At 39.2% G+C, this 22,186-nt stretch overlaps 2 protein-coding genes across 3 annotated transcripts; one reads left to right on the top strand and one right to left on the bottom strand.

The window, feature by feature from the left end:
• Nucleotides 1–1,141: 1,141 nt before the first annotated feature.
• On the bottom strand, nucleotides 1,142–18,719 carry rasal1a (RAS protein activator like 1a (GAP1 like)). 2 transcript variants are annotated; one of them, XM_086075279.1, is made up of 21 exons: nucleotides 18,467–18,719; nucleotides 18,167–18,223; nucleotides 16,757–16,870; nucleotides 16,410–16,471; nucleotides 14,752–14,881; nucleotides 14,213–14,294; nucleotides 14,002–14,142; nucleotides 13,807–13,898; nucleotides 12,561–12,678; nucleotides 12,306–12,459; nucleotides 10,708–10,772; nucleotides 10,484–10,596; nucleotides 9,747–9,939; nucleotides 9,485–9,622; nucleotides 6,928–7,072; nucleotides 4,189–4,361; nucleotides 3,457–3,594; nucleotides 2,328–2,463; nucleotides 2,075–2,195; nucleotides 1,667–1,743; nucleotides 1,142–1,558 (listed from the first exon to the last, which is right to left on the bottom strand). In XM_086075279.1, exons 1-21 carry the CDS (start codon nucleotides 18,529–18,531, stop codon nucleotides 1,410–1,412), a joined length of 2,463 nt encoding a protein of 820 aa, XP_085931405.1. In that variant the 5' UTR covers nucleotides 18,532–18,719; the 3' UTR covers nucleotides 1,142–1,409. The 2 variants fall into 2 exon arrangements, with proteins under 2 accessions (XP_085931405.1, XP_085931407.1); XM_086075281.1 differs by lacking the exons at nucleotides 18,167–18,223; nucleotides 18,467–18,719 and adding an exon at nucleotides 17,956–18,148.
• A 393-nt stretch (nucleotides 18,720–19,112) lies between these two features.
• Nucleotides 19,113–21,318, top strand: dgcr6 (DiGeorge syndrome critical region gene 6). The gene is made up of 5 exons (XM_086075284.1): nucleotides 19,113–19,462; nucleotides 19,664–19,824; nucleotides 20,282–20,382; nucleotides 20,608–20,748; nucleotides 20,855–21,318. Exons 1-5 carry the CDS (start codon nucleotides 19,359–19,361, stop codon nucleotides 20,930–20,932), a joined length of 585 nt encoding a protein of 194 aa, XP_085931410.1. The 5' UTR covers nucleotides 19,113–19,358; the 3' UTR covers nucleotides 20,933–21,318.
• The last annotated feature ends 868 nt before the right edge of the window (nucleotides 21,319–22,186 follow it).

The following is a 22,186-nucleotide window of genomic DNA, read 5'->3' on the forward strand; positions in this document are numbered from 1 at the left end:
CCTTGTGATGTTGTCGGTTGCTATGCAGTTTCTTTGGTCATGTCTTTGACACCCTTATTTTGTAATATACGCTTATTCTGTCTTGTAGAATTGAGCATGACGCTAGCTGGACATGCTCAGTGACACTTTGTCAGTATGTTGAGGTTTCTTAGTCAAGGTTTCTTCGTCGTGTTTTCTTGAAGGCCATCTGCATCCAGTGTGTTGTTACTTTGTATTTTTTGATATAAAGACTCGTTTTTTTTAATTTTCCCCATGTCCTGTCTGCTTGTGGGTCCAAATTCTGCACCTCACGTGACATATAATCTTTACAAAACAAATGGAACAATTGGTGTGTTAGAAGACTTTAATGAATATTGTGATGATTTCTCAGTGATTTAAAAATAAAAGGGGCTGAGGTTTATGTTGACTTTAGTTTTCAAATCAGATTTTTTGTGATGTGATAAATGAGACAAAAAACACACACAATATTTTGGACTGGAGAAATACCACAAAGTGAAAAGTAAACATTGATTGTCAATTCTGCAGCAGTCACTATTCTAAAGAACCCACACATACACACACACAAGCTCTTCTATTAGGAACACTACAACTGTGCCACAATCTAAAGAGCAATATCATCATGTACAAATGTAAAATGGATCTAAATCCACTTTTTTTTTTGTCTTAAATAAATTGGCATTTCACATGCACCAGATTTTCAATTGCCAATATCAGTGGCACCTCAAAAATATAAATTGTAAACTACTCTATTAACCCCTATCTAGGTGGCTAGCTAAAATATGTAAAAGGTAAATATTACCCATATAAATGGAAGGTTAGCATAATGCATCCTCAAAACATTTGATTTGAAAGCACCAAAAAAGTACACTCTTTTGTCATGAAGGGCCCAAAATGCATTACACTACATTTGACTTTGTTTACACGTTATCGTGTGGCACGCCCTACAATGTTTCTCATGATGATGTCACTGCAGCCATGATCACGTTAAATTAATGAGGCGACAACATTCATGCACCAACGAAATAATAAAACACTTTTAGAACGTTAAGCACACTATACAAAAATCTTTTGCATAAAAAAAAAAGAAGTGTGACCTGTTGTCCTGTAATATATAAAAGCCCACCCACCCCAACCAGCCACCACCCCCCAGCCACCCCTCCCACATTGAACCACAAGAGGACGCAGGCCATGCGTCAAAAAATATCAAGTCCGATCATGCTCCGTTTATCGTCAAGTGTCATAAATTCTCTGCGGCATCGCTGAAGTCGGTGGCACTGGCAGAATACAAATCATGGCCTACATATTGGAAATGCACTCAAAAGGATGCGCCCATTCACCCACTTTTCCTCCATCACCATCCGTCTCACTTGTATTTGAGAAGGATTTATTGTGATCCCTGTTAGTCTGGTCTACGGATTCAGAACTACGTTGGCGGAGTCCTCTTGGTCTCTGCCCTGGAAGCTTGCATGAGCCTCTTCTAGATCCTCAATCACCGTCAGGAGCCGAGCGGCGAGGCTCTGACCCGCCTTTAGGCGGTCCACTTTACATTCTGCGCCATCTACAGGGGCAACAGAGAATTTTTTAAATGTATTTTTCATTATCCAAAATCATTTAATATGCTCCATCATCATCATCATCATGTAGAAGATTAAAGATGGGGCATCACCTGAGTGAATGTCAGAGTTTATCTCTTCTTTATTGCTGGCCATCTGATCTGCGTCTGCCCCCGGAAGATATTTTTTCCTATGGGCACATCAAACAGAGCACCATAAGTGGTCCCTTGGAGGATTAATTACTGCTCTAAGTGTAAACAAACAGAAGAGGTAGTTGGAGTGTGCAACACTGACCTCTAGTGTTCAACTTGTGAATTGCAATTAGCTGTAATTATGATTTTGGGTTATCCCTCCTAGTAACATTCAGCTTTCACTTAGCTTTGCATTTTGTTTTGTACGCCACACAGACAAACAGATCACAAGGAGAAAGATCAGAATGAAGAGGCACCATTGGGTTGTGACATTGCTCAAAGGAACCTCAACAGTGACCAGGGAGTCAAAAATCTGCCTTTTTTTCTGACCTGAGTTTGTCTCTGCCTTGCAGAAATTGCTTGTAAATAGTCTGAGTCTCTCCATCAGGATCCAGAGGGTCACTCCAGTCCCCCAGAGTCACAGCGGAGTGGGTTCGACTGCAGCCTGGAACTGGGAAGCAGGCGCAGATTAAACACCAAATGGAATTCTATCACTACAGTATGTAATAACTGGACAAAGCTGGTGATCAGCCCAGGGTGTATTCCGCCTCTTGCCCAAAGTCACGCACCCCATCAGGATTACCTGTGCGGTCCGTCTGCAGGCAGCATGTCCACTTGCCCCCGCGATGTGTCCCAGGGTGGAAGGAAGGAAGCATTCGCTCGTTGTAGATGCTGACTTTCCTGATAGCGGACAGCCACTGGTTCAGCTCATTTACATTCTGTGTAGAAAAACAATATCATAGAGTTATTTGGTGACCAAAAGTATATCTTTTTGAAAAAATATTACATTTGGCAAATTGGCAAAGATGGTTTCAGCCCGACGCCAGCAAAATGAACAGTTGGATCATACATGTAACCTATTACAAATTCCATCCACTCAAACTAAAATTCTAAAAACATTTTTGTTAATGAAATAAATAAAAACAAGAGTATTTAAAAAAAACAAAAAAAAATACCTTATAGGGGAACTCACCCTTAAACTTTTCTTCACAATAATTCAAACCTGACATTCTGATTAATATTACATTTGTGGAATATGAGTTATGAAGCAAAATCCAGCCGTTTTTATCCATCTCAGGGGGCGGCCATTTTGCCACTTGCTGACTGAAAATGACATCACAGTTGCTCAGTGCTTAGGCAACAACAACCAATCACAGCTCACCTGTTTTCTGAAGCTGAGCTGTGATTGGTTGTTACCTGAGACCTGAGCAACTTTAATGTCATTTTCACTCACCAGGAAGTGGCAAAATGGCCGCCTTATGATACTGACAAAAAACAGATGGATTTTGCTACTTAACGCATATTCCACTAACGCAATATTAACCAGAATATCGTATTTAGACTAGTGGGGCTGCATAGAACATATTATTCCCCTATAATTGAAACTACATTTTAAGTTCATAAAGTTAACTAAAACTAACTTTTCATCTTTGTCAGCTAATTTAAGACATGAGCTTTTGGGGGTTATTTTAAATATATTCATTTTGGTATTACTGTACAGAAGAAATAATGTCCAACAATATTTTGGGAATCATAGTTTACTAGAATTTATATAAACTTGGAAAAAAATAAAAACAAAATACTCCCACTCTATGAACTAATGAAAACTAACTAGATACAAAAAGAAGTCCAAAAATTGCAAATACAGTTAACGTATGAGAGGTCAAGATATTGTCCGACTTCTTTGCGACGTGAGAAACAAATGAACGCACCTTGCACTGGATGTACATGGTTTGCAGCTGCCCGTCATTGTCCTGCGTAATGACCTGCATTACATTCTGCTGCTGGAAGGCATTTTCGTCCACCCTCTCCACGGCGCACACACAATGGATGAGCATTGATGAGCGCACCTGCAACAATTGAGCCACGGCACCAATTTAGATGAGCGCGGGCGAGCCTGATGATAATGATGGATTCTTCTGAGTATGCTCTTGTTTGACTGAAATAAAATTGATCACCGTAAATCCGCAGGGCAATTGTGGATGAATGATATTGACTAAAACGTCGTTCTCTGAGGAATGGCGTAACAAAAAGCGCGTCATGATGATATAAGAACAGCATGACAGCAAAGGACACTTTTAAGTGTAAATCAGCCTATTCCGATGGGAGCTTGGCCCACTGAGACTGGAGAGCTCCAAGATGGAGGAAATGGGCCAGGGGCATTGTTTACAATCTGATTTGCAACGTTACCGTGAATATCCACATCCTTCAATTAACCCTGGCCTTTATCCCACTCACACAAAGCAGAAGCTGGCTCAAAGAGACAGCCTGGGCCCCGGCTGGTGAATGAGAGAAGATCATTATCTCAAGGTAGGCACCGCATGGTAATAACACGAACACAAATACATTAAGAGTCAACTGTTTTGGACTCGTGGGAGGAGTCTAGCGAATGTGAGAAATGTTATTTGGATGACATGCTACGTGCTAAAGCTCTTGCTACCGACCTGCCAGTCGGGTGTCTTGGCATAAGAGAGGGTCTCGCTAGTCAACCAGAAGTAGCGCTTCTTGGAGGCGAAGCGAGACAGCAGCTGAGCTCCTTCCGCTTTGTGTTTGTGGAGGTATCCTTCTTTCACGATGACAGACGGGAGGAACACGGCCCGCTGTGGCGTCTCAGATGCTGAAGAGAAAAAGTAAAACACCACTTGCGTAAATAAAGGCATGTAACCATTTACACATACAGGTAGTTTGCCGCCTTTTGCCGTTGTAACACTGCAGTTTGTCTGTGGAAACTTGCGTCCATTTATCCACAAGAGTATTTGTCACACAGTCCCTGTGCACATCGACATGGGCAATGTATATTTATATCTTTACCCATTTGGACTTATTTACATATTTACTTTTATTTTTACATTTTAATGCATTTTGTGGGCTTTTAAACGTTTGACAGACATCTTTTTGTGGCCAAAAGTTTTGAGAATGACACAAATATTAATTTTCACAAAAAATCGAATGCCTCATTTTTGATGACGGCAATTTTAATGTACTCCAAAATGTAATGCACAGTGATCAGATGAATTGAAATTATTTTCAAATCCCCCAGTTGGCATTTATCGGATCATCAAGAACTTCAAGGAGAGAGGTTCAATTGCTGTGAAGAAGGCTTCAGGGCGCCCAAGAAAGTCCAGCAAATGCCAGGACCGTTTCCTAAAGTCGATTCAGTTGCTGAGCTTGCTCAGGAATGGCAGCAAGCAAGTATGAGTGCATCTGAAGGTGTCAAGAAGGGCAGCAAAGAAGGTCCGTGGCCAGGAAACTCCCCAAACCTTAACCCCAATGAGAACTTGTAGTCAATCGTCAAGAGGCGGGTGGACAAACAAAAACTGACAAATACCAAGCATTGATTACGCAAGAATGGGCTGCCATCAGTCAGGATGTGGCCCAGAAGTTAATTGACAGCATGCCAGGGCGAATTGCAGAGGTATTGAGAAAAAGGGTCGACACTGCAAATATTGACAATTTGCATACATTTCATTGAATTGTCAATCAAAGCCTTTGACACTTGTGAAATTGTTTTAATTATACTTCTGTATATCATAGTAACATCTAACAAAAATATCTAAAAACACTGAAGCAGCGAACTTTGTGAAAACCAATACTTTGTACCACGACTGTACATATATCATCACAAGGGACATAGTAAACTACAAAATGGGAGGAACTAGATCAGGGATGGCAAGATCCGGTCCTCGAGGGCCGGAGTCCTGCAGGTCTTGGATATTTCCCTTCTTCAACACAGCTGATTCATGATCAGCTAATCTCTCGCAAGATCTGCATAAGCCTGATAACTATCGTGTTAATTGAAATCAGCTGCAGTTCGAGTAGGGAAACCTCTAAAACCTGCAGGACTCCGGCCCTCGAGGACCGCAGTTTGCCATCCCTGAACTAGACAAACTAAGAGTGGCTAATGCAGGACCATAGCAACCGCATAACAACTGCATAACATAATCATCACAAGGGATATCAACTGCATAGCAACTACAAAATAAGGGTGATCAGACAAAATAAGAGTGACAAATACTTTGTCATCATAAGGGACATATCAACTGCATAGAGAGTACAAATATCATCATAAGGGACATAGCAAACTACAAAAGAAGAGGAACTAGACACACTAAGAGTGGCTAATGCAGGACCATATATCAACCGCATAACAACTGCATAACATAATCATCACAAGGGATAGCAACAGCATAGCAACTAAAAAAGAAGAGTGACAAATACTTTGTCATCATAAGGGACATAGCAAACTACAAAATGAGAGGAACTAGACAAACTAAGAGTGGCTAATACAGGACCATAGCAACTGCATCATAGCAACTACAAATATCATAATAAGGGCATAGCAAACTACAAAATAAGAGGAACTAAACACACTAAGAGTGGCTAATACAAACCGTATCAACGGCATAACAACTGCATAACATAATCATCATAAGGGATAGCAAATGCATAGCAACTACAAAATAAGAGTGATAAGACAAAATAAGAGTGACAAATACTTTGTCATCATAAGGGACATAACAACTGCATAGAGAGTAAAAAATATCATCATAAGGGACATAGCAAACTACTAAATAAGAGGAACTACACAAACTAAGAGTGGTTAATACAGGACCATAGGAAATGCATAGCAACTGCCTGACAACATAATCATCATAAGAGATAGCAGGTGCAGAGTAACTGGAAAATAAGAAGAGTCACTAGACCAAACATGAGTGACAAACACATTACCATCATAAGGGACATAGCAACCGCATAAGATACAGAACCATAACAATATAACGACCCCATGATCCAACCCAATCATAAAACACAACATATTCCTTTGTTGTTGCCTATTGCCACTTGACGATCATCATCAAAGTGGCATAACATTCATCCCATGGAGCTGAACAAATAAAGCAGAAGGACGTCAAATGTCAAAGTGAACTTTAAAAGAAAAGTGTGGGTGTTATTGTGCAGATGGAGGATGAGACGTTATAAAAAAGGAGAACTTTATTCATAACACCATCCTTGCTGACACATAATGGTCAAAAAGACTATTTTGATGCATCAACTCTTTTCTGTGCTCATGAATATTAGACCGCTCGGCTACCGAGTCTTTTAACCAATTCTGCGATCAGATGCCACAAAGTCACTCGTGACTGCATATGAAACTTTCTTTCAGCCCCTGCAAAGTACCTTACCTACGTCATGATCTATGTCAATCAACTTGTCCAAGAAGTCCTTGACAGAGGCCACGCTGCGAAGGATGATGGGATGCAGCGGTGCCATCCAATGCTCCTTTCCATGACCCAGTTGGAGGCCCAGGTTGCCCACACTTTGTAATGCCTGACAACAATAAAGACAATATGTACTTCCGTTTCCATCGCATTTATTAAACAAGCACACACTAACAGAGTAATCTCAGTTAGCTATGGACAGTTTTAGAGTTTTGAATTGACGTGTGGTTTTGGAATGGGGGGGGGGGGGGGCGTACCATTTATCCACTGTGCTGCCAACTCAAAAAGTCACAGATCAAAAATGTCCCAGTGGCCAAGCATGCTGTGAGGCCTTTTGTCCCGCCCCCACCTGGCATGGGAGAGAAGGCAGCCCCCTGTATACCCCCTTTCTGATGCAGTCTTTGAACATACTCTACTGGCTGCACATAGAGAAGTAAAAATAGCCTTTCCCTTTCACAGAAGAGGACCCATGGCAACAGGACTTCAGCAACGTGGACAGCGGCCGTGAAGACCACGCTGAGGGTAGGTATGGACTCATGCATGGGGCTGGGTATCTTTATATTAGGCTCGTTTAAAAATATAGCAGACTCACACAAGGAATGAGTTTGGCCCTTTTTGATATCTCGTGATAGAATAGGGAGTGTTCCGACTTGCATATAAATTTGGGGTACATTGTCACGCTTGTAAACTGAGGGCCTTTCTACTTTACGATCTATACACACAATATACAGTACACAGTAAATTCTACTAGTGCTGTTACGATTCCGGTATTAGGAGAGGCCCCGATACTGCATTAAAACAGTGGCATTAGCATCGGCAAGTACTAACAAGTAACATGCCGATGCCGTTATTTCCGACGCTAATATAGGACTTTGGATGCAGCATCTTGTGTCTTCTTGTGCACGACATTCACTGATGTGTGACATGTTCACTGCATGCCGAGCCAAGATATCCTATTGGCCATTGAATGCTCTGAACCAATGGCAGGGCAGATTTTTCATGTTGAAAAAAACGGCACGGTATCAGCATCGGCCGATACTGCAAAACTAGGTATCGAATCGGAGGCCAAAAAACAGTTCATAACAACACAAAATTTTCCTGCAGAGTCTATTTGGTCCCACTCTAAACAGGGTACAATTTACACTTTGAAGAGAGTAAAATAAAATTTAAAAAGTCCCTCAAGGGTTGAGGAACAAACTATGTTTTTGGTCCCCTTTTGGATATAGCAAACAGTAAGCGTGGCATAGCTCGGGTGGTAGAGTGGCAGTCTCCCAAACCGAGGTTTGTGAGTTCGTTCTTCAACCCTTGTGTAACTTTTTTTTTAATAAACGAGTAAAATTTTAGTCAATCTTTTTAGTCAATAAATCTCTTCTTGCGAAATGTACTTTCTTAACTTACTTTATTAAATCTTTAATAGTTTTTTTTTCATTCGATAGGCAAATTCTCTTGTAAACACTAAAAATACTTTGAGTAAAAGTTAGTCTGAATATTTTACTCCCTTCCAAGTGTAAATGTTTCTGTTTGTAAAATTTACTCTATTTATTGTGTATGTTGTTTTTTGTTTGTTTTAGTTAATAATTGTTGAATAAAATGTCCAAAACATAAACAGGCATAATTTATTCTGTATGGGGACGTTGGATACCACTTTTTTTCAGGCCAAAATGCCTCCCCCCCAAAGAAAATTACTAAAATACAAATATATATATATATATATATATATATATATATATATATATATATATATATATATATGCTAATATAACATTTTCCTTAAAATTACATGAAATTAATGGCAATTTAAAACTTTGTAATTTCTAATTCATAGTACCTGACTGTAAAACGGCCATATATTGGTTACTGTTGTGAGTACCCAAAAACTTGAAAGAAGGCCTGGTAGGGCTGGGCGATATGGCCAAAAAATACAATCTCGATTTTTGCAGTCATTCAGGACGTTTACGATTTTAATCGATTTTAATCTAATACACCCAAGAAACATTTATTTAAAGGTTTCATTTATTTAAAAATAATTCCTGTGCAAAATGTTCAGACAACAATAATGTATACTGATTCTAAATTAGTTTTAACATAAACTTAACCTTCATAGTTGGTACTCAAATGCCACAATTAAGTAGTTGGTAGCTACTGTAAACATGTCTTGTAAACCACCCATCCAGCATTTGGCAAACAACAACTTACAAATACATTTGGATGTAACAAAACATAAGAACAGCAGCTTTTAATCATCCAGAAGACAAAACTCGATTTCACGATTTAGCAAATTTTCAACGGTCCGATTTTTTCAAATATTGATATATCGAATTAATTGTATTTATTGCCCAGCCCTAAGGCCTGGTATTGGCCCAATACCAATACCTGGTATCTGTACTGGCCCACCCAATATACTGTGATGACATACCAATATTATTAGCTGCTCTGTGCTGCGTTTTTGGGCATCTAGATTTTTTTCCCCAGTTATTATTCTGCCTGTATGCACGTCTGCAATTTTTGTTGCAAATGATACCTTGGCCAGCAATAGCAGTGTCCTGCTTGTACGTGTATCAGCATGCTGGTCTCTCAGCTGGAACAGTTTAGGTGTGAGGATAGCAGGAGCAAAAAAACGCAGGAAAAAAAATCCGCTGATGGCGAGATATTTCACATCCTGTTCAACATAAGGTGAAGATGACAAGCGTTAATAAAACTGCAAAATGATGTATACTAAAACCTGTAAGCTGTGACATGTGGTAATATTTCACACTGGGCATTTTCTTTCTGTGCACGCTGACCTCGTTCTCAGGTTCAGCAAACTGCTCTTCCACCCGCTTGTGCAGCTGTTTGAAGGCCACTCTCATGACAGGAGGACATTGTTCAACCGAGCCAACGATTGAGTCAACGATCCTGGTTAAGTAGCTTTGCAGCATCTCCACACTGCTGTCCCGCACCTCGGCTTCCGACACCGCACCCTTGAATGAAATTCGCCTTCCCGCAAGAAAGGGGACATCGAAATGATCTCCATCCGGGACAGTGGCTCTCGGACACTTTCCAACTAACCAAATTCTTAATGATCCATTTTATCGATTCATTTATTATATAAACAGATAAATACAGTAGACATGATTACTATAGTAATTATAACACAAGAGTTTATAGATCAAGGGGAATATTTTGTTTAGGATGTCTGCAGAGATTTATAGACATGAAATAAAAAGACAGCTACTGCAAGAAGTAGAGGATGTTAGATCCTGGATCTCCCTCCATGTCATAGATTGACGTCTCAGGGGGCTCATAGCAGTTGCCAGGCAACAGCCATCCCCTTCTTACATTCTTTTTTTTAATTTCATTCTCAGATTCATGCTTTTTTTTGGCAAGGACAAAGTGTAAAGGAAGTGTGCAGCCCTCTGGGCCAGACATCAATTTTGAACCATACACATTTTGATAGTATATATATCTGCACAATGAAATGCTTGATATGTGAGAATCGCTTTTCAGATGATCAATCGATCAGATTTGAGGTCAGATTTACCTCGTGTGATTCAGGTCAATCTTACATGGGTCCAGTTCAATGTACTTCTTCTCATCAAAGATGCGGCTGATGATGGGCTTCAGCACTTCATGTAAATACAGCATGCCGACAGCCTGACAGTGTGTTAACAAAATAGCATTTGCAGTCGAGAACATGGAGCAAGAGTGAAGCAAATCACAACTAAAAGGACCGTGATTGAAAGAAAAAACACAAAAATGACTCACCTTCATAAACTGCTCCATGGCTTTGGACGCAAGAGAGTTGGAACGAAATAAAGTATTTGGATCAGCTGTGATGACAAGACAAAAAGACAAATACTATTAGCTGAAACAGAATACTCTAAAAACAACTGGGTCAAAAATAACCCTTTTATGGGTTAAAAATGGACAAATCCTCTACTTGGGTCAATTTGACCCAACTTTGGGTCAAAAATTGGGTCATTTTCTATAAAACAACCCAGAAAGTTGGGTTAGATGCTCTACTTGGGTCAGTTTGACTCAATTTTCTGGATTGTTTTGCACAAAAAAAGGTCACATTTTGTACATCACGACCCACAAAGTTAGGTCAGATCCTCTACTTGGGTCAATTTGACCCAATTTTGAGTCAAAAATTGGGTCATTTTTTATAAGGATCAATTTGGCCCAAATTTTGTTTTTTTGTTTTTGTCATTTTGCATATCACGACCCACAAAGTTAGGTCAGATCCTCTACTTGGGTCAATTTGACCAAATTTTGAGTCAAAAATTGGGTCATTTTTTTATAAGGATCAATTTGGCCCAAATTTTGTTTTTTTGTTTTATTTTTGTCATTTTTTATATAATGACCCACAAAGTTAGGTCAGATCCTCAACTTGGGTCAATTTGACCCAACTTTGAGTCAAAAATTAGGTCATTTTTTGGGTTACTTTTGACCCAACTGTTTTTAGAGTGAAATATCTAGACAGATTATGACAATGTAATCGCCTTTCCCTACGTTCCGAAAGGATGTGTGTGGGGGGGATTTTGGTATGATTGTTTTCAATGAACTGACACACCAACTCACATATTATATACAATACTGTACTGATAAACCAGCAACTGGTTGTGCAGTGTTGCCATGGAAACCGTGGCAAGAGGCACATTATCTCAAACTATGCCAACTCTTGTGTAAACTACACAAGCATTCTGAGCACTCACACAATATAATGAAGAGAATATTTTGTCTTTTTACGAAGATAACATTGTGCACATCAATGAGGATTACAGTGGTGTGCAACTGTGCAGCATCAGGAGTTAGGTGAAAGGATTTGCAAATCGTTGTATTCTGTTTTTATTTACATTACACATATGTCCCAACTTCATTGGAATTGGGGTTTGTAAATGAGTGAGCCAATAGACAGACAATATGACGGCGTAATACCGCAACAATATGTTACATTGAATACTTTATCGGTGTATTGGTAAATAATTTGACGCAGCTCTTATACTGGCTATCATTATGGTTGAGATGTGAGTGCACAGTGTACATAGAAATGTGAAGCGCATGACTAATACCAGACCAGAAAAGATTTCACAGGCATTGATGGAGCTTGACCTTCCCTCACAAAGACCATGATTGTAGCATTAGTGGCCTGAAAATCAATTCCCGCAGCGCGCTAGCAGGCATGCCTCAAACTCTGGCTAAAACAAATAATGACTAAACACAAGGTGTATTGTCTGAAGTCTCTTTTTTTTTTTTTTTTTCAAATGTTGTACTGAAGCAGATGATGCAATTTGGTGTCACTTTTGGGACTTCTTTACATTGTGTCAAATGCTTCAATGAGGTTAAACTAACTTCCATCTTACTTGTATGGTTGACCTCCTGGGTGTTCAGATAATCTAAGAAAGGCACCACGAGGCCCTGACCCAAGTAGATCTTCACCAAGGTCATGGCCACATCTTGTCGGCTCTCAACCGTAGTCACTTCCTCCAGCATGGTCAATGCGCTGCTGTCCTCAACCTGATAAGAAGACACTTTCTTTGTTAGAGGCACCGAGGGAAATTAATAACACCATAAAGGAGGACTTATTGCTCAGTTGAGTACTTTGTAAAGCTGCTAACCTCAGCAGGGGAGATGACCGACTCAACCAAAAGGTCGATGAGAGGCCGATAGTACAAAGATGGCAAAATCTGGTCTTCCACCAAACGCACTTTCAGACGCAATGCTCCCAACTTGCCGCTAAACACGGGGAAGGGATTTAGATCTTAGTACAAAAACAGGCTTGCTGTGTTGTATTTGTAATGTGAAATGTCTCTCCATAAGCGTGTTGAACTCATTCACTGCCATTGACGGCTATGAACGTCAAAAATGATTTGGAACTATTTCTATTGGTTTAACATTTTTTTCCACTTTTGTTGAAAATCTAGATTTTTTTTATTGTACATTTAGTTTGGTACATAACATTTGTGATTAATCGCGAGTTAACTAGTGAAGTAATGCGATTAATTACGATTAAAAACTTTAATCGCCTAACGCCCCGAATTTGTAATAATATTTTCTTTTCTTTTTTCTTGTATTCATTCACTGCCGTTGACGGCTATAAACTTCAAAAATTAATTTGAACTATTTCAATTAGTTTAAATTTTTTTTCCACTTTTGTTAACAAGAGTATGACAGCCTAGAATTTTTTTTATTGTACATTTAGAACATATAGAATTTGTGATTAATCGTGAGTTAACTAGTGAAGTCATGTGACTAATTACAATTTAAAAAATGTAATCGCCTCTTGCCCCTAATTTTTTATCTTTTTTTTTTTATGAATTTATGGCAGTGAATGTGTTAAAAGGGAAGTCAAGTTAATCATTTTCTTTACAGTAATGAGTTCTATGCTGGGCTAAACGTGGTATTCAGAAGTGGGTGCACAGTGTACATAGAGCTATATATATTTTTGCAGTAATTGTGCTTTTACACATTTTTTAAAAATACAAATAGACTGAGAAGATTTTGTTATACAATCCAATACATAAAACATGAATTAAGCACAAAAAAAAATCCTGCCGTTTTGATCCATTTCAGGGGCGGCCACTTTGCCTTGTTCAGCCATTTACTGTCAACTGAAAATGACTTGACTTCCCCTTTAACACATTTTTTTGTTTGTTTTTTAAAAAGCATCAAAACAAGATCAAATAAATTACAGCAAGAGTAATGTAATTTAACCAAATACATTGCAATTGCAGTAATACAGTGTTTTGGCCAATATGCTAATCTGTTAGTGTTTGAATAAACTATGGAATACGGATATTAACCCTCAAAATACTCATCAGAATGTAATAACACTGACCAAAAACATGCACCCCTAATCCTCACCCTGCATCCACCTCGTTGTTTCCCAAAGGTAGCAAACGAAACCAGCTCTCCAATAATGGAGTTTTATGCAAACAAGCAGAGGGGATTTCCACCTGCAGAAATCAATCACCTATCAAACTTATTTATAATACATCTGAAGTGAAGACGGTGACATGTTTGCGTGCCTTGTAGCATGTCGGGACAATGCATCCTCACCTTTCCCAGAAAGTCATTTTTGCCCACCATGTCCCAGTCCCAAACCTCCACAATGACAGTTCCTTCCTCACTGAGTTGCTGTGGATCTAAATCCAGCTCCAGGGTTTCTCCCCAATGAGGGAAGCGGGTCTTCTTGATAATCTGAAACCCAGACGATATGATTTTAACCTCCTCCCCTTATATTTCTGTTGCACACGAAGACAGAGCTCACCGAGGTCTCTGCACTGCGGTTGTTGTAAATAACTCTTGCAAATGGATCCGAGGTTCCAGAGATGTCTCTTGGGGCCAAGTCTCTTTGATGTCAAAAAACAAAAGCAGAGATAAAATTATAGTTATAATTAGTTACTGGCAAAAAACTCAACAACTTGTCAGTTTAACCTCATCCTTTCAAGCAAATTCACATTTACAAGGACGTGACTGAATAACAAAGTTTCAAGCCCTGAGTGACGCTCTAATTAGCGCCCTGCCAGAGAGGGCGAGTGCGGATGGAACCCACAGATGGGATGCTGAGAGGTGTTAAGGTGACTCAAACAGGGAGAATGAAGCCCTGCAGCGTGACGATGACGATGATGATGATGATGATGATGATGATGGCAAGATTTCAGCACAATGATGACGCGTCGAGCATAACGACATGATAGTAGAAAGGAAAGCCTTTGGACTGCGATTGTCAGGGATGCACCTACTGCACACCATGTTCTGAACGGATGGCAGCCATCTTTCAGAAAACAGCTCCTGGTTATTCTGTACCTGGCTTCGATCACGTCACATCGCAGGACAATCTTCTCCGTGTGTTTCAGCAGTTGAAGAGTCAGGTGGATCTCTCCTTGGACTTCTTCATCAGGATCAACCCTCGTCAGGTTCATCCAACTGTCTAGCACTTACCAACATAGACATGACATTAGTTAAATCAACAGCAAAAAAAAAAAATTAATTAATTAAATAAAATCAACAGCATTAACGTGCATTTAGTACCTTATAGGTTCTTACATGCCAGGGATCTTTCGCAAAATTATGCAAAATCAGCATAAAAGAAACATATTATTGGCTTTATATACTGCGGGTATTTTCCAACATATATTCAGCCTAAACAAATATTTAGTAAGGATGCATCAATAACAGCATTATCGTGATATCGCGATAGTGAAATTGCTACAATATCGGCCTCGTCATAATTTTAAAAGCAGTGTGTCAGTTAGTAGTTCTAGCACCCTCTGGTGGTGAGTTTATTAGTGCAGTTTAATTTTAATTAGGAATGGTTTGGCCAGTGCGGGGCTTATCACGCCCATAAAATCAGTCATACCAGCAAATATTTTTAAGGATCTCCGTCAAAAAACAAACCAAAACATTACTTTTCGGCCGCTTCAGCTGAACACAAACATTGTGAACTACATAGACCATGATACTTTGCACTGCTGAGCCAATAGGAGCACATGCTAATTGTCATGTGACATGACATTGCCAAGCCTATTTTCTCTCCCTGCTGTTATGTACAGAAAACACACAATATTGTGCATTACTTCCAATATCAGCTTTTTCCCCCAACAATATCAGACTTCCTATACAGTATCGTGAGCATTATTTATATTATCAAACTCCCATAATATTGTGATACTTACTGTAACGTTAGGTTCATATCATGATATTTATATTATATTTACATTACAAAAAACGCATGGGCCGACGGCACCACCAAAAAGTATTTATTGTATGCTAAAATAATGATGACTTCCTCTTAATTTTCGCACAAATTCCCTTGGTATGAAATCCTGGCATGTTTAATTGAACACAAAACTATCATCCTGTTATATAAACGGCAACAGGGTTAATTGCGCCTTGTGCCCTCTAGTGGAAGAGCATTTAATTATTCTTCCTTTCACTATTTGTCGCTGGTCTCGTTAGATGAACAACTATGCATAATTTGTAAAAAATAAATGTTTAAAAAGTTGTGAAAATGAAATTTAAAAAAAGTTCCGTTGGCTCCTTTCCTTCGGCACACCTGATGATCTCTCATGGCAAAGTAGAGAAGTGATTGGAATCACTGTCGTTTGTTTTCACAGTTCTTTCAGTTTCAACCGTTCAGTTTATTTTTTATCTCTTTAAAAGTCTTACATACAGCAAATCTACTGTCACAATGTTAAGATCTGTATAAAGAAAAAACATTACCGATATGTTTACGGTGTTTCCTGTATGTTTGCTTCTTGTGTTTTCGGTGTTCCCATGCATAAAGTAATGCCGTCCTTGTAAACATGTTTCGAGATGACATTATATGAGCAAACATACATAAATAATAACCTTCCAAAAGGTTTGGTTTAAAAAAACAAAAACAAAAAAATGTCACAGACTGATGTCATGTGAATCCATGACCTTTTAACCTTTGTGCCTCCCCACCTCCACCAAAGTCATACCTTTAGTTTGAGATCCAATTGCTTCTTTGCTCAGAGAAATCTTTCCAATAACATCATCATGGCTGTTGAAGAAGATAAAACTTGATGAGATTCAATCTAAACTCAAATTTAAAAAGAGGTGATGGGCTGATTAAAAGATGAACGTTGACCTCTAGACTGGAACCCTGCGTGTTTGTTTATCTACGCCTTTGGATCTTTTCCAAAACATGCAAACTGTACATGGGACTCCAACCCAACTAAATTAAGAGTAATGCGAAGCAAACACTGAAGCCTTAGAGCACCATTAGTCAACTATACGACTTGACTTTTCAATCCCGTTGTGATTACTTTTGACTTGGTGGCTTTACCCAATAGTATCCTCATCCATGACCTGGAAGGAGAGCGAATGGAAACCCATTGGAAGGTGCAGCGTGTACTCTTCGCCCCAGAAAGGATTTAGGTTCTTCCACACTGTCGCAGTCCTGAAAACAGTGAGTATGTGTACACAAACATCCCCATGCAGTTAAGCCGCATCATAATAATCAGAGCACATGAACGGAATCACTTCATATGAGGCAGCAGTATGAGTCTACGTATAGGGTGGATAAACAGCTCAAATGCTCATTTTTTTATATAAGAAATGAAAAGAAACAACAATCAACGATTTAGAAAGTTAATTTTTTTAAAGGCTGCTTTTCATCCAGATCCACAATCTATTAGTATCAATCGACTATCTTTGAAAAACTTTCTGAGCTCACATTGTTGTCGGTCTGTTATGCAAGTGAAGATATCGCATGCCCATGCTCGATGACACAATTGCTGCCTGACAGAATTGATGACTCAAAATAAACAGCGTGGGACAGACCACGCAATTGCTCGCAAGGAAACACAAATTGCTTCATTTTCAGCTTTTCGGTGAAACTATGGTTGAAGAAGCGGCAAAGGATTATTTTTGCATTGACAAGAGTGAAACTGCCTGTCAGAAAATTGTCTCTTGATAACTTGGAGGCAAGGGAGTAAAAAATTAGCTTAATAGTGTTACTTACACTTCATTTTATGTGACACGCCCTGCAACAAATATTTGCTCAAGATGGAAAATAAATGTAAATTTTTTAAGTAAAGCCAAGTGATCCACAAACTTGTACACAACACGGAACATCATGAGTAAAGTCGTGAGCATTGCGCCACTTTCTCAAATTCTACCAGATGGATCAACGACTAGTGAGTTCAGATCGTGTTCCTGTTGAATCCCACTGTTCACAATTTTTTTGTGAAGAGTGCCTAATTTAGCACTCAGATCATGATCGTGACATCTCTGATCCACTGTTGAAATGAGACAGAATCTCTCTCCGCTTTCATCTATAACCACGTCATACAACATAGATTGTATTATTGTTAATGTTTTATATCATGTAGCCTATATGTTCTGTAAATGCTTTGTGACAGCTGTGGCTGTTTTGAAAGCGTTAAAGATGACTTGACAGATAAAACTGAGAACATCTTTCAGCTCACGTCTCAAAAATCTACTCGCTGCATGTAACTATTGATGCATTCTCTCCATGGTTACCTGTGGGTCTTTTAAAGGCCAGAACAGTATCAGGTTCTCTGCTATGGAAGGGGCCACAGCGTGCACCACCACCCTGATTGCAATATCGTCTCCCCGGCTCACAAGTATTTGGAATAGCAGGTGCAGTAGGACATTTGGTACAATGAAAAATACCTCTCTGAGAGCACATATACAAATTTTACAAAAAAAAGACTCGCAGCTTAAGACTCACCTGGCTACAACTTCATTGTCAACTTTTACGATGCAGTATGGATCACTGGTTCCGGACCTTGAGAAGGCAAGAAAAAGATATGAAAGCATTAAACATGATATATGATGGTGGTGACATTTTAGTGTTCATCATAGGACATTATTGACTTTCTAGTTCACTGGTATTTACTGTATTTCACAAGTAATCAATATGCAGGAGTCCCAAATTGGGACTTTTCCAAAGTACACAAACCTAACAACTAGCCTTGAGGTTGTATTTCATTAACATAGCACACAAATATATATAACACCCATAACTTACACATCTTTGGCTGGGAGGTTCCTTCCCTCGACAATGCGAAAATATAATGATGTGTTTTTGGCCATGTCGCCGATGACTATATGCTATTAATCCAATGCTCCCATGTGCGCAGCAGTCCTTGTCCAAACGTTTTTCTCCTCCCTTCTCTTCATCTCACACTGGCACTGCACCTTGAGCGCGCGAGACTCGCGTACGCGCGCGCGCCACGCACGCTCGCCTGGCAGCGCGCGTGCATCCTCACTCGTCGTGTCAAATGGCCAGTCTCAACGCTGCCTATATTTTTGCCTACCTCGATTCCTTTTAGGGCGAATTAAATAATTACACCATCGCAAAGTAGGCCTACCACAGCAATTGGCTGCTGTTTCGGTACTCTTTTATTCTGATTAGTTAATTTACATGTGCAGATAGAAGCCAAACGTGCCAAACAAGTATAAGGATGTCGTTTCATTAGAAAGAAAGAAAGAAAGAAAGAAAGAAAGAAAGAAAGAAAGAAAGAAAGAAAGAAAGAAAGAAAGAAAGAAAGAAAGAAAGAAAGAAAGAAAGAAAGAAAGAAAGAAAGAAAGAAAGAAAGAAAGAAAGAAAATGTGCCACCTAGCGACCTCAAACAGCCATTACCGGCGTAGCTCTTTTTGACTTCCAGACAGGCATCTTAAAGGGCAACACGATGGGGTCCTTCATAGCCAATGCAATCACCAGTGCGGGAGCTAACATGACTACCAAGTGTCATGTTATCTAGAATATTTCCCTGATATCAAATCGAATGTATGGTCACAGTCGTGTTTCCACCCCCAATTTGTTTCATGACAAATCTCTTCCCTTAAGTAACCTTGTATTTTGTACGACGTACTTTTTAGTAGTTGAATGAGTTTGGTTGATACCGACCGATTCGAAGATGGATTGCTATCCTCCAGTAACGGACGCAGATCCTACAAAACAGCAAGAACGGCATTATTACCTGCTGTCAGAGCTCCAGACTTTAGCGAAAGATTTACCGAGGTAATGTCATTTCAAATAAATGCAACGTGTATGAGGACGTATCTCGTGCACTGACAATGGGAAGTCGTTTGAGCATGTATTTGATATCCAGTTTATTCTAATCAATGTAACCACTACATTGTAATATGATATTAAACGTTCTTCAATTATCGTTAGAACTACTACTGTCTGAATACTAATTGTGTTTTTTTTTTTGGGCAGCTCCTTCCAACAACGCTTGTCCTACAATACACTTGGCGATCTGGCTCTGGCTTTGATAGATGGAACAGTTTATGAGATAGTGCAGGGGCTCTTGGATATTCAGCACCTGACAGAGAAAAATCTTTACAGCCAGCGGCAAAAGTTGCACTGTGAACACCAAGGTTGGTTCTCTTTTCCTTATTATCAACATTTATTGAGACAAGGCACTAATTTTACATATTTGAAAAATCATATGGCACACCACCAAACAAAAATGTTTAAATAAAACGGTTTAGTAAAATGATTTGTGGTGTGTGTGTGTGTGGGGGGGTGTGTGTGTGGGTGTGTGTGTGTGTGTGTGTGTGTGTGCGTGTGCGCGCGCGCGTGTGGGTGCGTGTGCGTGCGTGCGTGTGGGTGGTCAAAAATATGTCTCTGCTCTCACCTGTTTACTACTTATATATATTTTTTTCCACTAATAAAGTTGTTGATAATCAGTGCTGCTTTCAATTAACAAGAGCAGGCTCTCTGATCGGCTCTTGTAAAAACTGACTTTAAATCAGCAACCAGTTTGGTGATATTTGAATTTGTATAAATTTTTTTTGCATTTGCAAAGTGTTTTTTGTTTGTTTTGATTTTCAGCCCTAAAGCAAGATATAGCTAGGAAGCACAAAGAAGCCCTGCTGTCATGCAAGTCTCACAACCTGACACTCCTCAAGTCAAGTCAACAAGCTGAACAAGAGGTAAAGGTGGCTGTCAATCCTGTCGTGTACCTTAACCATGTACAGTAGTAAATAGTTTTACCCCTCAACTCATGCTTTAAACAGATACAACTTTTAAACTAGTTAATACTGAATAACAAATTCCAATTTACACAATTTGAGGCATTTGAACATCAGGCTTTATTTTTACCTGAAATGGCATTGTCACAATCCTTTCCTTTTATATGAATATGTTTGTCTTCATAGGCACTGGAAATTCGTGTGCGAGAGGAACAAAGAATGATGGATAAGAAGATCGTGTCCGAGATTGATCAAAAAGTTACAGACCAACAAAATACTCTGGAGAAGGCTGGAGTTCCTGGGTTTTTTATCACCACTAATCCCCAGGTTTGCATAATCAATGGTGTTGTTATTAATAATCTAACCCATGGATGTTAAATTGCCACGGAACCAGAGCTGATTGATCGTGTGTATGTCTGTGTGCGTTTTTCAGGAGTTGACAATGCAGATGAACCTACTGGAGTTGATCCTGAAGCTTCAACAGAAGGAGTCTCAGTCTGGATTTCTATGACAATGGTTAATGTCATTCATGCATTAGAGTTCATGTAAGATGTAAATGTAGACATTACCACAACAAAATCACCTCTAAACATATAAATACAACAAATCCAATTCCTTAAAATTACATGAATTTGAAGTTTGTTAATGTTGAGATCCACAAAATATCAGCACAACTTGCACTAGCCGCTTCTGGCATTGCGGTGTTCGGATTTAGTATGTGAGAGTAACCAGTGCCTGGTTTATGTTTTGATCTGATTCAATGGCATATTTATTGCAATAATAATTTTGATGCACTGCACTTTTTTTTATTACAGTTTGCTTCTTGTGTATTTTTGTTGTTTCTTTAGATTTTGGTACAAATGCTACCAACTTCAAGAATAAATCTTCTTGACAAACTGTTTTTGTCTTCTCGGTGCATACATCAGTACTTTAGCACGCTATTTTATCGTCAAAAAGAACACGTTGTGTTAATCCGAGTAACAGAAAAATGAATGAATTAGCTAGAGCCTCGTTGGTCATGTTTGTTAGTTCACAAAACATTTTAATTTTTCCAAATAATTTTACCTTTTAAATTGTAATTTAGAGCCAGTGTTCTCTCTCCCTGGGAAGCAATTTAGCACATGTAGCATTCTTTCCGACTGACGGCACGAAGGCTAAAATTGCCATTTTGTTTGCTTTTTTACTAGTTTATTCTATTTCTCAATTGTTCTGCTTTGGTCACATTACATGGATGGGTTTTCTTTATGAGTAGTGCAATCTGGGTTCGCTTGCACTTTAGCCACCTGGAAGTCCGAGTGCCGACATTATGAAAATGGCTAATGTGCCATTGTTTGACTGACTTGTTTCAGCTTCTCAATGGGCATTTTTCTATATTCCATGTTGATCAAAAATGTAAACATTTGGTGCTATTTGTATGAATAATCAATGTAACTGGACACACCTGAGCTGCAAAGCACACCTGTCAGCTGTCAGTCACATGATTCTCACATGAAAATGGGTTGCAGGATTCAAATGAATGAATGAATGAGGTGTGACCTTTAAAGTTGGGTATTAGATCTAAGTCTTATTTATATCTACTCTACATGTCAAAGCCATACGATCAGCAAGAATAAAATAAAATAAAAAATACCTAATTGTTTATCATTTTGGATGGGAGTGAGCATTGTCAACAGATAGGGTTTGTTTGTGTTGCTGGCTGTTATTCCAGCGCTTCTCAACTGTAAGTCGCGTGTGTTTGTTCAGTTAGTCTGAACAAACAACCTGT

Source organism: Leptonotus elevatus, chromosome 5 (genome assembly GCF_054856555.1).
Source record: "Leptonotus elevatus isolate MCC_2025b chromosome 5, RoL_Lele_1.0, whole genome shotgun sequence".
NCBI classification, from domain to species: Eukaryota; Metazoa; Chordata; class Actinopteri; order Syngnathiformes; family Syngnathidae; genus Leptonotus; species Leptonotus elevatus.

What these genes read in the sequence shown, in the direction of transcription:
- rasal1a (XM_086075279.1), bottom strand. Translation starts at nt 18,531, where the DNA reads ATGGCCAAAAACACATCATTATATTTTCGCATTGTCGAGGGAAGGAAC. An exon ending in ATTGACCTGAATCACACGAG is followed by an intron (nt 9,940 to 10,483) that starts GTAAATCTGACC and finishes TCTTGCGGGAAG; the next exon opens with GCGAATTTCATTCAAGGGTG. An exon ending in TTGCTGAACCTGAGAACGAG is followed by an intron (nt 9,623 to 9,746) that starts GTCAGCGTGCAC and finishes TATGTTGAACAG; the next exon opens with GATGTGAAATATCTCGCCAT.
- dgcr6 (XM_086075284.1), top strand. Translation starts at nt 19,359, where the DNA reads ATGGATTGCTATCCTCCAGTAACGGACGCAGATCCTACAAAACAGCAA. An exon ending in TTAGCGAAAGATTTACCGAG is followed by an intron (nt 19,463 to 19,663) that starts GTAATGTCATTT and finishes TTTTTTGGGCAG; the next exon opens with CTCCTTCCAACAACGCTTGT. An exon ending in TTATCACCACTAATCCCCAG is followed by an intron (nt 20,749 to 20,854) that starts GTTTGCATAATC and finishes TGCGTTTTTCAG; the next exon opens with GAGTTGACAATGCAGATGAA.